The 15,369-nt window shown below is 39.2% G+C and overlaps 1 protein-coding gene across 4 annotated transcripts in view; it reads left to right on the plus strand.

Moving 5' to 3' along the window:
• The window catches only part of KDM1B (lysine demethylase 1B), a 106,504-nt gene that overhangs the window by 47,567 nt on the left and 43,568 nt on the right, over positions 1–15,369 (plus strand). For all 4 annotated transcript variants that reach the window (XM_074398488.1, XM_010338023.3, XM_039462600.2 and 1 more), the window contains one exon: positions 8,521–8,637. In XM_074398488.1, the coding sequence (XP_074254589.1) occupies positions 8,521–8,637 (117 nt within the window). The remainder of the gene's footprint in view (positions 1–8,520; positions 8,638–15,369) is intronic.

Below are 15,369 nucleotides of genomic sequence, written 5' to 3' on the forward strand. Positions count from 1 at the left end.
GGGATTGCTGGGTCAAATGGAATTTCTATTTCTAGTTCCTTAAGGAGGTGCCACACTGTCTTCCACGATGGTTGAACTAATTTACACTCCCACCAACAGTGTAAAAGTGGTCCAGTTTCTCCACATCCTCTCCAGCATCTGTCATCTCCAGGTTTTTTAATGATCACCATTCTAACTTGTATGAGATGGTATCTCAATGTGGTTTTGATTTGCATTTCTCTAATGACCAATGATGATGAGCATTTTTTCATATGTTTATTGGCCTCATATACTTACCTTCTTTTGAAAAGTGTCTGTTGATGTCCTTTGCCCACTTTTGAATGGTTTGGTTTTTTTTCTTGTAGATCTGTTTTAGTTCTTTGCAGATTCTGGATATCAGCCCTTTGTCAGATGGGTAGATCGCAAAAATTTTTTTCCCATTCTGTTGGTTACCCATTCACTGTAATGATTTTTTTTTTTTTTTTTTTTTTTTTTTTTTTTTTTTTTTTTGCTGTGCAGAAGCTCAGGAATTTAATTAGATCCCTTTTGTCTATTTGGCTTTTATTGCCAATGCTTTTGGTGTTTTAGTCGTGAAGTCCTTGCCTATGCCTGTGTACTGAATGGTTTTGCCTAGGTTTTATTCTAAGGTTTTTATGGTATTAGGTCTTATGTTTAACTCTTTAATACATCTGGAGTTAATTTTGGTGTAATATATCAGGAAGAAGTCCAGTTTCTGCTTTCTGCACATGGTAGCCAGTTTTTCTAACACTGTTTATTAAACAGGGAATCCTTTCCCCATTGCTTGTTTTTGTTGGGTTTGTCAAAGATCAGATGGTTGTAGATGTGTGGCATTGCCTCTGAGGCCTCTGTTCTGTTCCATTGGTCTATCTCTCTGTTTTGGTACCAGTACCATGCTGTTTGATTACTGTAGCCTTGTAGTATAGCTTGAAGTCCAGTAGTGTGATGGCTCCAGCATTGTTCTTTTTGCTTAGAATTGACTTAGCTATGCGGGCTCTCTTTTGGTTCCATATGAAGTTTAAGGTGGTTTTTCCCAGTTCTGTGAAGAGGTTCATAGGTAGCGTGATGGGGTAGTGTTGAATTTGTAAATTACTTTGGGCAGTATGGCCATTTTCATGTTACTGATTTTTCCTAACCATGAGCATGGAATGTTTCTCCATCTGTTTGTGTCCTCTCTTATTTTGTTGAGCAGTGGTTTGTAGTTCTCTTTGAAGAGGTCCTTTACATTCTTTGTTAGTTGTATTCCTAGGTATTTTATTCTCTTTGTAGCAATTGTGAATGGGAGTTCGCTCTTGATTTGGCTCTCTGTCTGTTATTGGTATATAGGAATGCTTATGATTTCTGCACATTGATTTTATATCCTGAGACTTTGCTGAAGTTGCTTATAATTAACAGGAGATTTTGGGCTGAGATGATGGGATCTTCTAAATATACAGTAGCACTGTCTGCCAATAGAGACAATTTGACTTCCTCCTTTCCTAATTGAATACCCTTTATTTCTTTTTCTCACCTGATTGTTCTGGCTAGAACTTCCAATACTGTATTGAATAGGAGTGGTGAGAGAGGACATCATTGTCTAGTGCCAGATTTGAAAGGGAATGCTTCCAGTTTTTGCCAATTCAGTATGATACTGGCTGTGGGTTTGTTGTAAATATCTTTTATTATTTTGAGATATGTTCTGTCGATAACTAGTTTATTGAGAGTTTTTAGCATAAAGGACTGTTGAATTTTGTCAAAGGCCTTCTCTGCATCAATTGAGATGATCATGTGGTTTTTGTCTTTGGTTCTGTTTATATGGTAGATTATGTTTATAGACTTGCGTGTGTTGAACCAGCCTTGCATCCCGAGGATGAAGCCTACTTGATCATGATGGTTAAGATTTTTGGTGTGCTGTTGCAGTCAGTTTGCCATTATTTTATTGAAGATTTTTGCATCTATGTTCATCATGGATATCGGCCTGAAGTTTTCTTTTTTTGTTGAGTCTCTGCCAGGTTTTGGTATCAGGATAATGTTGGTCTCATAAAATGATTTGGGAAGGATTCCTTCTTTTTGTATTTGGAATAGTTTCAGAAGGAGTGGTACCAACTCCTCTTTGTATGTCTGGTAGAATTCAGCTGTGAACCCATCGGAACCTGGGCTTTTTTTGGTTGGTAGGCTATTAATTGCTGCCTCAACTTCAGCGCTTGTTATTGGTCTATTCATGGTTTCAACTTCTTCCCGCTTTAGACTTGAGAGAGTGAAGTGTCCAGGAATTCATCCATTTCTTCCAGGTTTACTGGTTTATGTGTGTATAATTGTTTGTAGTAATCTCTGAGAGTAGTTTGTATTTCTGTGGAATCGGTGGTGATATCCCCTTTATTATTTTTTATTGCATCAATTTGATTCTTCTCTCTTTTCTTTTTTATAATCTGGCTAGCAGCCTGTTTTGTTGATCTTTTCAAAGAACCAACTCCTGGATATATTGATTTTTTGAAGGGTTTTTTGTGTCTCTATCTCCTTCAGTTCTGCTCTAATCTTAGTTATTTCTTGTCTTCTGCTAGCTTTTGAGTTTTCTTGATCTTGCTCCTCTAGTTCTTTCCATTTTGATGATAGGATGTCAATTTTATATCTTTCCTTGCTTCTCATATGGGCATTTATTGCTATAAATTTTCCTCTAGACAGTGATTTAAATGTGTCCCAGAGATTCTGGTACGTTTTGTCTTCATTCTCATTGGTTTTGAAGAACATGTTTACTTCTGCCTTCATTTCATTGTTTACCCAGTCAACATTCAAGAGCCAGTTGTTCAGTTTCCATGAAGCTGTGTGGTTCTGAGTTGGTTTCTTAATCTTGAGTTCTAATTTGACTGCACTGTAGTCTGAGAGACTGTTTGTTATGATTTCCGTTCTTCTGCATTTGCTGAGGAGTGATTTACTTCCGATTATGTGGTCAGTTTTAGAGTAGGTGTGATGTGCTGAGAAGAATGTATATTCTGTGGATTTGGGGTGGAGATTTCTATAGATGACTGTTAGGTTTGCTTGGTCCAGATCTGAGTTCAAGTCCTGAATATCTTTGTTAATTTTCTGTCTAGCTGATCTGTCTAATATTGACAGTGGAGTGTTAATGTCTCCGACGATTATTGTGTGGGAGTCTGAGTCTCTTTGTAGGTCATTAAGAACTTGCTTTATGTATCTGGGTGCTCCTGTATTGGGTGCGTATGTATTTTGGATTGTTAGCTCTTCTTGTTGCATTGATCCTTTTACCATTATGTAATGCCCTTCTTTGTCTCTTTTGATTTTGGTGCTTTAAAATCTATTTTATCAGAGACTAGGATTGCAACTCCTTTTTTTTTTTTCTTTCTCTATTTGCTTGGTAAATCTTCCTCCATCCCTTTATTTAGAGCCTGTGCGTGTCCTTGCACGTGAGATGGGTTTCCTGGATACAGCACACCGATGGATTTTGACTTTTTATCCAGTTTGCCTGTCTGTGTCTTTTGATTGGCACATTTAGCCCATTTACATTTAAGGTTAATATTGTTATGTGTGAATTTGATCCTGCCGTTTTGATGCTAGCTGGTTGTTTTGCCGTTAGTTGATGCAGTTTCTTCATTGTGTTGATCGATACTCTTTACCATTTGGTGTGTTTTTGGAGTGGCTGGTACTGGTTGTTTCTTTCTATGTTTAGTGCTTCTTTCAGGAGCTCTTGTAAGGCGGGTCTGGTGGTGACAAAATCTCTCAGCAATTGCTTGCTCATAAAGGATTTTATTTCTCCTTCGCTTATGAAGCTTAGTTTGGCTGGATATGAAATTCTGGGTTGAAAGTTCTTTTCTTTAAGGATGGTGAATATTGGCCCCCACTCTCTTCTGGCTTGTAGGGTTTCTGCTGAGAGATCTGCTGTGAGTCTGATGGGCTTCCCTTTGTGGGTAACCCGACCTTTCTCTCTGGATGCCCTTAGCACTTTTTCCTTCATTTCAACTCTGGTGAATCTGATGATTATGTGCCTTGGGGTTGCTGTTCTTGAGGAATATCTTTGTTGTGTTCTCTGTATTTCCTGGATTTGAATGTTGGCCTGCCTTGTTAGGTTGGGGAAATTCTTGTGGATAATATCCTGAAGAGTGGTTTCCAGCTTCAATTCATTCTTTCCGTTACATTCAGGTATACTTATCAAATGTAAATTAGGTCTTTTCACATAATCCCATATTTCTTGGAGGCTTTGTTCATTTCTTTTCACTCTTTTTTCTCTAATCTTGCCTTCTTGTTTTATTTGATTGAGTTGATCTTCAGTCTCTGATATCCTTTCTTCTGCTTGGTCGATTTGGCTATTGAAACTTGTGTATGCTTTGTGAAATTCTCGTGTTGTGTTTTTCAGCTCCATCATTTCATTTATATTTCTCTCTAAGCTGTTTATTCTCCTTAGCATTCCATCAAACCTTTTTTCAAGGTTCTTACTTTCTTTGCATTGGGTTAGAACGTGTTCTTTTAGCTCAGAGAAGTTTGTTAGTATCCACCTCCTGAAGTCTGTTTCTCTCAATTCATCAGACTCATTCTCTGTCCAGCTTTGTTCCTTTCCTGGTGTGGGGTTGTGATCCCTTTGAGGAGGAGAGGCATTCTGGTTTTTAGTGTTTTCATCCTTTTTGCGCTGGTTTCTTCCCATCTTTGTGAATTTATCTACCTGTCATCTTTGTAGTTGGTGACTTTCGAATGGGGTCTCTGATTAGACGTCCTTTTTGTTGATGCTGAAGTTATTTCTGTTTTTTAGTTTTCCTTCTAACTGTCAGGGCTCTCTGCTGTAGGCCTGCTGGAGGTCCACTCCAGACCCTGTTTGCCTGGGACTCACCTGTAGCGGCTGCACAACAGTAAGGGTTGCTGCCAGTTTCTTCTTCTGCTGTGTTTGTCCCAGAACTTGACCCACCAGCTGTCAGCCTGATCTCTCCTTTACGAGTGTCTGTTTGGATAAACAGGGGTTAGGGAGCTGCATGAGGAGACAGTCTGTCCCTTATAGGAGCTCAAGTGCTGAGCTGGGAGCTCCGTTGTTCCATTTAGAGCTTCTGGGCAGGTATGTTTAAGCCTGCTGCAGCGGAATTCATAAACGCTCTTTTCCCCAGGTGCTTTGTCCTGGGAAGGTGGGGCTTTATTTATAAGTTCCTGACATGCTGCTGCCTTTTTTCAGAGATGCCCTGCCCAGCAAGGTGGTAGTCTAGCCACAGTCTGCCAGCAGAGGCGTTACTGAGCTGCTGTGGGCTCTGCCCTGCTGCTGTGTGAACTTGTTAGAACTGCCTCCGTAGTGGTGGACTGACACCGTTCCCCCCACTGAGCTGGACTGTCCCGGGTCCAGCTGGGCTTGCTGCAAAACTCTTAATCCAGAGCATTTCAGATTGCTGGTCTTTGTTGGGGGTGGAACCCCCTGAGCCAGATCACCTGGCTCCGTTTCAGCCCCCGTTTTTTCAGTTGAATGGGTGGCTCTGTATCCCAGGCTTTCTGGGTGCCTGTTGAAATGGCTGCCCGTATTTTTGTGAGTTTTTATGTGGTGACTCACAGTGCCTGCTGAAACAGCTGTGCTGGAAACTCATGGTGCTTTTCGGCTGAGGAATCTCCTCGTCTGTGGGCAATAAAAACTTTTTTGGAAATGTGGTAATCACTCACCCTCTGCGTTCTTCTCACTCCAGAGTTGTTCCTATTTGGCCATCTTGGATCTTTCCTCTTCCCAAGTATTTTTGTCATCCACAAGGGAAGCCCTAATTCTTCCTACCCACAGTTCCTGGTAACTGTTAATCTGCTTTCTGTTTTTATAGATTTACCTATTTTGGATGTTTCATGTTAATGGAATTGGACAACATGTGACCTTTTGTATCCTGTCTTTTTTACCTAGCATAACGTTTTTGAGGTTCATATCCATTGTAGGATGTGTCAGCACTTTATTCTTTTTTATGGGTAAATAATATTCCATTGGACGGATATGCCAGAGTTTTTTTTTTTTAAGCATTCATCTGTTGATGGACATCTGGATCATTTCAGCCATTTAACAATTGTGAATAGTGCTGCCATGAACATTCTTGTACAAGTATTTGTTTGAATAGCTGCTTACAGTTCTTGGGTATGTACCTAAAAATGGAATTGCTGGATTGTATATGGTAATTATATGTTTAACTTCTTCAGGGGCCTCAGACTTTTTTCCCATAGCTGCTGTACTATTTTTCATTCCCATCTCTAGTGTATGAGGGTTCTGATTTCTCCACGGATTTGAAGTAGTATCTCATGGTGGTTTTAATTTGCATTTCCCTAATGATTAATGCAACCTTTCATATGCTTGTTGTCCATTTTTATATCTTTGGAGAAATATCTGTTAACATCCTTTGCCCATTTTTGTTTTGTTTTGTTTTTGGGATGGCATCTCATTCTGTCACCCTGACTGGAGTGCAGTGGTGAGATCTTGGCTCACTGCAACCTCTGCCTTCTGTGATCAAGCCATTCTCCTCCTTCAGCCTCCTGAATAGCTGGGGTTATAGGTATGCACCACCATGCTGGGCTAGTTTTTGTATTTTTAGTAGAGACTGGGTTTTACCATGTTGGCCAGGCTGGTCTCAAACTCCTGACCTCAGGTGATCTGCCCACCTCAGCCTTCCAAAGTGCTGGGATTACAGGTGTGTGAGCCACCTCACCTGGCCTTCCGTTGCCCATTTTTAAGTTGTCATTTTGCAGTTGAGTTGTAAGAATTATGTATATAAATCTTTTTTTTTTGAGATGGAATTTTTCTCTTGTCGCCCAGGCTGGAGTGCAGTGGCGTGGTCTCCTGCTCATTGCATCCTCCGCATTCCGGGTTCAGGTGATTCTTCTGACTCTGCCTTCCAGGTAGCTGGGATTACAGGTACCCGCCACCATGGCTGGCTAATTTTGTATTTTTAGTAGAAACGGAGTTTCACCATGTTGGCCAGGCAGGTCTCAAACTCCTGACCTCAGGTGATCCCTCTGCCTCAGCCTCCCAAAGTGCTGAGATTACAGGCGTGAACTACTGTGCCCAGCTTTTTTATATATTTTGGATGCTAAACCCTTATTATATCTATGATTCGCAAATATTTTTTTCCTATAGGTTGTCTTTTTACTTTGGTAGAGCCCTTTGATGCACAAAAGTTTTTAATTTTGAGGAAGTTCAATTTATCTGTTTTTTTCTTTTGTTGCTTTTGATATCTTTGCTAAGAATTCATTGCCAAATTCCAGGTCATAAAGGTTTACTTTGTTTCCTAAGAGTTCTGTTGTTTTGAGTGCTTATGTTTAGGTATTTGATCCATTTTGAATTAATATTTGTGTATGTGTAAAGTAGGGGGGTCTAACTTCATTCTTTTGCATACGGATATCTGCACACTTTAAACAAATAAAGTTTATTTTGGAATAATCGTTTTTTATTTATTGTTTTGAGCTGGAGTCTTGCTCTGTTACCCAGGCTGGAGTGCAGTGGCACGATCTCAGCTCACTGCATCCTCCACCTTCTGGGTTCGAGTGATTCTCCTCCTTCAGTCTCCTGAGTAGCTGGGACTACAGGAATGCACCACCATGCCCAGCTAATTTTCTATGCTTTTAGTAGAGATGGGGTTTCACCTTGTTAGCCAGGCTGTTCTTGAACTTCTGACTTCAGGTGATCTGCCTGCTTTGGCCTCCCAAAGTGCTGAGATTATCGACGTGATCCACTGCGCCTGGTCTGGAATCATTTTAAATTTACAGAGTTGCTAAGATAGTACAGAGAGTTTCTATATATCCTTCATGCAGCTTTCCTTAATGTTGTCATCTTATAGACCATGATTATTTGTCAAAGTAAGAAATTAACTTTGGCAGAGCACTAATAACTGTAGACTTTATTTGGATTTTATCAGTTTCCTCACTAATGTTCCTTTACTGTTCTAGAATCCAATGCAGCATACCACATTGCATTTAGTGTGCATACTTTTTGACTAACTGAAAGTAAATTTCAATTTATTTTATGCTGATTGTTCCTTTTTTTTTGAGATAGGGTCTCAATCTGTTTCCCAGGCTGGAGTGCAGTCGTGTAATCTCAGCTCACTGCAGCCTTGACCTGCCCCAGGCTCAAGCCATCCTCCTACCTCAGCCTTCTGAGTAGCTGGGACTACAGGCATGTACCACCACACCCGTGTACTTTTTGTATTTTTTGTAGAAACGGGGTGTCACTATGTTGCTCAGGCTAGTCTGAAACACTTGGGCTCAAGTGATTCACCTGCTTCAACCTCCGAAAGTGCTGAGATTACAGATTGGAGCCACCACACGTGGCCCTGATTGTTTCTTTAGGTTAGAGCTGGAAAAGCTTTCTGACAGCGGTGCTCATATCACCTTGGCACTTCCCTCACCCTGAGGAAGTATTAAATTAGAAATTAGCCTAATGGGATGAAAGTAGATTATATAGATGGCAGTGATGCAAGGAGGAGAGAAAATACTTAGGATTGCTAAAAGATTGGAGAAGATGGCCCAGTGGTGGAGGATAGAAATGATTAACTGAAGATTAGCTCACTTGTTGATCCTGACTTGTTACTTCCCATCTAGGTTCAGTGTACGAAACCTGAGTGTGGAAAATGGAGACAGCTTACCAAGGAAATCCAGCTTACTCCGCAGATAGCCAATACTTACCGATGTGGTATGAAACCAAATACTGCTGTTAAGGTATGTTCTGTCTTTTGGCTTTTGAATTAATTGATACATTAATATAGTTGTCAGTAAACAGTAATTGTGTATGTTTTTCATGTATTGTGTTGATCATTCTATCAAGGTTGTATTGGCATGCATGTAACAGAACCCCAACTATAATGGCTTAACCAGTTCAGGTTTGCTTTTCTGTCATTAGAGGAATTAAGAAATAGGCTGTCCAGGGTTGGTTTTGTTGCCCAAGGAAGTCTCTTTGTAGTTTCCACTCCAGCCACCTGTGGTTTAACTCCCCGTGGTCAAGGCCACAAGGTAGTTGCTGCACCACCAGTCACGTATCCAAATCCTAGGCAGAAAAGGGGGAAAGATCAAAGGGCAAGAGGGGAGTATCAGCTGAGTCTGTCCCTCTTTTATTGGGGGAAACAGGAGCTTTCCTGCAGGTTCCATCAGTAGTTTCTATTTATATTTCATTGGCCAGAATAGGATCATACAGCTACTCTGGTTTTAATTTTTTGTTCGTTTTGGTTTGTTTCATTTTTATACAATGACGTTGACATCATAAATGCAGCTTTGCTAACTATAGTGAGGACAAAGGAAGAAAATATTTCACAACTGAGCATGTTGCAACACTAAACAAAACCAGATCCTATCTGTGAGGAAGAAGAGATTAATTGATACGCTTGGCAGTTAGGAATCTGCCTTTATTGTTAATAACGTGTCTTTTTTGAAATTTGGCAATTTCTTAGTGTTTAAAAATTTGTTATTATTGTTTTAGTGCATTAAAGGTGTTAGTCTACACAAATGCCACTGGGTACCTGCATTACATTAAAGAGTATTAGGAATTGTTTTAATCTCAGAATTAAAATACTTTGTTTTTAGAAATTGAGATAAAATTCACATATCATAAAATTGACCCTTTTAAAGTGTACAATTCAGTGGTTTGTGATGTGGGTTCAACAGCCCAGTCTAAAAATCTGAAATACTCCAAAATCTGAAACTTTTTAAGCACTGAGATGATGCTCAGAGGTTATGCCCAAAGGAAATGTTCATTGGAGCGTTTCAGATTTTCAGATGAGGGATGTCCAACTGGTAAGTATGTTGCAAACATTCCAAAATCCAAAATATTTCTGGTCCCAAGCATTTCAAATAAGAGAAATTCAACCTGGGATTCAAAATATAAACATTATCTATCTATCTATCTATCTATCTATTTTTTTTAAATGGAATTTTGCTCTTGTCATCCAGGCTGGAGTGCAGTGGTGTGATCTTAGCTCACTGCAAACTCTGCCTCCTGGGTTCAAGCAATTCTCATCCCTCAGCCTCCCAAGTAGCTGGGACTACAGGTGCACTGCCACCACACCCAGCTAATTTTTGTATTTTCAGGAGAGACTGGGTTTCACCATGTTGGCCAGGCAGGTCTCTAACTTCTGACCTAAGGTTATCCACCCGCCTCAGCCTCCAGACCTAAGGTTATCGACCTGCCTCAGCCTCCAAAGTGCTGGGATTACAGGCATGAGCCACTGCACCTGGCCTAAACATTATATTTTTACAATGCCTGGGATTGAATAAAAACCTGGAATTCATAATATAAATATTATTATTAAATTTTATTGTGTTTATAATAAACTCTGTAGTTGTATGTGCCTGGCCTATTCATTTATTATGAATATAAATATATTAGGAGTGGCCGGGCACGGTGGTTCATGCCTGTAATCCCAGCACTTTGGGAGGCCAAGGCGTGTAGATCACCTGAAGTCAGAAGTTCGAGACCAGCTGGCCAACATGGTGAGACCCCGTCTCTACTGAAAATATGAAAATTTGCCGGGTGTGGTGTTGTATGCCTGTAATCTCAGCTACTTGAGAGGCTGAGGCAGGAGAATCACTTGAACCTGGGAGAGGTGGAGGTTGCAGTGAACTGAGATGGTGCTGTTGCACTCTGGCCTGGGCAACAGGAGTGAAACTCCATCTCAAAAAAAAAAAGTGTGTGTGTATATATATATGTGTGTGTGTGTGTGTGTGTGTATATATATATATATAAGGAGTGTAATCAGTGAGTTATATCATAAGTTTAATGTTGGCAAAACTACCAAATGCTTTCCATGGTTGTACCATATTACAACATTTTATAGTGTTATTTTTTTCTTTTTAAATTATAGCCGTTCTAATGGGTATGTACTAGTATCATTGTACTGTTAGTTTGGATTTCCCTAGTAACTGGTGACCTTGAATGTATTTTCATATGCTTCCCTCTTTGGAGAATGTCTGATCAAGTTTTTTGGTTTTTTTTTTTTAATTGGGTTTTATTGATTTGCAGTTCTTGACGTAATCTGGATATAACTGTGTATTTTGAATGTTTGTTTCCCCAGTTTTTGTTAAAGCCTTTTTATTTTCTCAATAGGTCTTTTATGAGGAGTTTTCCATTTTGAAGCCTAGTTTATTCACTTTTTCATTTATGCTTAGAACTTTTTGTGTCTTTTCTGAGAAGTCATTGGTTACCTCTCACTTTGTAAAAATACTCTGTGTTTTCTTTGAGGTGCCTGCCTTAAAGTTTTTGTCTTTACTTTTAGGTCACTATCTCAAGTTGATTTTTGGTTTTGATGTGAGAGATAGGCCAACACTCAGTTGTTTTCCATACAGATATTTAGTTGTTCTTACCATTTGTTGAAAGGACTATATTCATGGCGGGTGCCGTGGCTCACGCCTGTAATCCCAACACTTTGGGAGACCGAGGTGACCAACATGGAGAAAACTTGTCTCTATAAAAATAAATAAAAATAAAATGAAAGACTGTGTTCTTGTATTCTTCACTTTGTATTGTCTTAGCACCTTTATAAAAAAAAAAAACCGGTTGGCCTTATGTGTAGGACTGTTTCTGGACCCTGTTGCATTAATCTGTTTTTTACCCAATGTTCTGCTGTCATAGTTATTGTATCTTTATAGTAAGTCTTAAAATCTTATTTGTTTGAGTTTGTTGTAGATTCTGGGTATGAGTCCTCTGTTGGATGTATAGATTGGGAAGATTTTCTCCCACTCTCTGGGTAGTGTACATTCCTCTAACTTTGTTTTTCATTTTCAAGATTGTTTCAGGATTGTTTTGGCTATTCTAGGACCCTTATATTTCCATGTAAATTTTATTATCAACTTCTTAGTATCCACTGAAAAGTCTCTGGGTTTTTTATTGGAACGCATTGACTGTATGGGTCATTTGGAGGAGAAGGGACATCTTTATATTTCAGTCTTCTCAGGGGTTGGCAAATGATGGCTCATGGGTCAAATCTGGCTCTTGCCTATTTATTTTCATTTATGATTTTAATTTTTCCATAGGTTATTGGGGTACAGGTGGTGCCTGGTTATACGACTAAGTTCTTTAGTGGTGATTTGTGAGATCTTGGTGCACCCATCACCCGAGCAGTATACACTGCACTACTCTTCCCCCCAAGGTCCATTGTGTCATTCTTATGCCTTGTCCTCTAACTTAGCTTCCACATATCAGTGAGAGCATTCAGTATTTGATTTTCCATTCCTGAGTTACTTCACTTAGAATAATAGTGTCCAGTCTCATCCAGGTCACTGCAAATGCCGTGAATTCATTTCTTGTTATGGCTGAGTAGTATTCCATCATATATATATATATATATATATATATATATATATATATATATATATGCACCACAGTTTTTTAATCCACTCATTGATTAATGGGCATTTGGGTAGGGTCCACAATTTTGCAGTTGTGAACTGTGTTGCTATAAACATGAATGTGTGCAAATATGTTTTAAGTGTAATGACTTCTTTTCCTCTCGGAAGATAGCCAGTAGTGGGATTGCTGGATCATATGGTAGTTCTACTTTTAGTTCTTTAAGGAATCTCCACACTGCTTTCCATATGGCTGTACTCCTGTAGTCTACATTCCCACCAGCAGTGTAGAAGTGTTCCCTGACCACTGCATCCATGCCAACATCTACTGTGTTTTGATTTTTTTATTATGGCCATTCTTGTAGGAGTAAGGTGGTATCACATCGTGGCTTTGATTTGCGTTTCCCTCATCGTTATTGATGTTGAGCGTTTTTGCATATGTTCGTTGGTCATATGTATATCTTCTTTTAAGAATTGTCTATTTATGTCCTTAGCACACTTTTTGATGGGATTGTTTGTTTTTTTTTCTTACTGTTTCGAGTTCATTGTAGATTCTGGGTATTAGTCCTTTGTTGGATGTATAGATGGTGAAGATTTTCTCCCACTTCCAGGGTTGTCTGTTTACTCTGTTGACTGTTCATTTGCCATGCAAAAGCTCTTTAGTCTAATTAAGTCCCAGCTATTTATCTTTGTTTTTACTGCATTTGCTTATGGGTTCCTGGTCATGAAATCCTTGCCTAAGCCAGTGTCTAGAAGAGTTTTCAGTGTTATCTTCTATGTCTTAGATTTAAGTCCTTAATCTGTCTTGAGTTGATTTTTGTATAAGGTGAGAGATGAGGACCCAGTTTCATTCTCCTACATGTGGCCAGCCAATTATCCCAGCACCATTTGTTGAAAAGAGTGTCCTTTCCTCACTTTGTTTTTGTTTGCTTTTTCAAAGATCATTTGGCTCTAAGTATTTGGGCTTATTTCTGGGTTCTCTATTCTGTTCCATTGGTCTATGTGCCTATTTTTATACAGGTACAATGCTGTTTTGGTGACTGTGGCCTTATAGTTTGAAATCAGGTAGTATGATGCCTGCAGATTGGCTCTTTTTGCTTTGTTTTGCTTTGGCTATGTAGGGTTTTTTTTGGTTCCATATGAATTTTAGAATTTTTTCTAATTCTGTGAAGAGTGATGATAGTAGTTTGATGGGGATTGCTTTGAACTTGTAGATTGCTTTTGGCAGTATGGTCATTTTCACAATATTGATTCTATCCATTGTGAGCATTGGATGTGTTTCCATTTGTTTATGTCGTCTGTGATTTCTTCCAGCAGTGTTTTGTGGTTTTCCTTGTAGAGGTCTTTCGACTCCTTGGTTAGGTATATTCCTAAGTATTTTATTTTGCAGCTGTTGTTAAAGGGGTTGAGTTCTTGATTTGACTCTGTGCTTGGTCGCTGCTGGTGTATAGAAGAGATTTGTGTACATTAATCTTGTATCCAGAAACTTTGCTGAATTTTTTAATCAGTTCTGGGAGCTTTGTTGAAGAGTCCTTAGACCTTTCAAGGTAAACAATCATATTGTCAGCAAACAGTGACAGTTTTATTTCCTCTTTATCAATTTGGATGCCCTTTATTTCTTCTCTTGTCTGATTGCTCCAGCTAGGATTTTCAAATACTACGTTGAAGATGAGTGGTGGGAGTGGGCATCCTTGTCTTGTTCCGGTTCTCAGTAGAAATTCTTTCAGCTTTTCCTCATTCAGTATTATGTTGGCTGTGGATGTGTTATAGGCGGCTTTTATTATAGTGAGGTATGTCCCTTCTATGCTGATTTTGCTGAGAGTTTTAGTCTTCAAGGGATGCTGGATTTTGTCCAATGCTTTTTCTGCCTCTGGTGAGATGATATGTGATTTTTGTTTTTAATTCCGTTTATGTGATGCATCACATTTACTGACTTGCATATGTTAAAGTATCACTGCATCGCTGGTACGAAAACCCACTTGATCGTGGATTGTCTTTTTGATGTGCTGTTGGATCTGGTTAGCTAGTATTTTGTTAAGCATCTGTGTTAGCTAGTATTTTGTTAGTGTCTGGGTTCATCAGGAACATTGGTCTGTAGTTTTCTTTTTTGGTTATGTCCTTTCCTGGTTTTGGTATTAGGGTGATGCTGGCTTCAAAAAATGAGTTAGGGAGGGTACCCTCTTTCTCTATCTTGTGGAATAGTGTCAAAAGGATTGGTATAAATTCTTCTTAGAATGTCTGATAGAATTTTGCTGCAAATCCATCTGGTCTTGGACTTTTTTTTTTATTGGTAATCTTTTAATTACGATTTCAATCTCACTGCTTATTACGGTCAGTTCAGGGTATCTAATTCTTCCTGATTTAAGCTATGAGGGTTGCATTTTTCCAGGAATGTATCCATGTTTCCTAGGTTTTCTAGATGATGTGAGTAAAGGTGTTCTTAGTAGCCTCAAACACTGTTTTGTATTTCATTGGTGTCAGTCGTTTCTTAATGAGGTCATTTCAATTTTCTCTCCTCTTCTTCTGGTTAGTCTTGCTAATGGTCTGTCAACTTCATTTATCTGTTCAAAGAAGCAGGTTTTTGTTTAATTTATCTTTTGTAATTTTGTTTCAGTTTCATTTAGTTCTGCTCTAATTTTGATTATTTCCTTTCTTCTGCTGGGCTTGGGTTTGGTTTGTTCTTGTTTCTCGTTCCTTGAGGCCACACCTATTTATTTTTAATTTTAAAAACTTTCTGTAGTGACAGGGTCTTGCTGTGTTGCCCAGGCTTGTCTTGAACTCTTGGCCTCAAATGATCCTCTCTCCTTAGCCTCCCAAAGTGCTGGGATTACAAGCGTGAGTCACCACATCTGGCACCACACCTGTTTTGTAAATACAGTTTTAATTGGGACATAGCCATGCTCATTCCTCCTCCTGGCACCACACCTGTTTTGTAAATTAAGTTTTAATTGGGACATGGCCATGCTTATTGTTACGTATTGGCTGCTTTCATGCTACCATGACAGTACCTGTGACAGAGCCCAGAATATTTATGATGTGGTCCTTTACAGAAAACATTTTCTGACCCATGGGCACGATATCTCTCTCCATCTTTTTAAAGTTAACGTCTCCCAGCAG

This window comes from Saimiri boliviensis, chromosome 4 (genome assembly GCF_048565385.1).
Source record: "Saimiri boliviensis isolate mSaiBol1 chromosome 4, mSaiBol1.pri, whole genome shotgun sequence".
NCBI classification, from domain to species: domain Eukaryota; kingdom Metazoa; phylum Chordata; class Mammalia; order Primates; family Cebidae; genus Saimiri; species Saimiri boliviensis.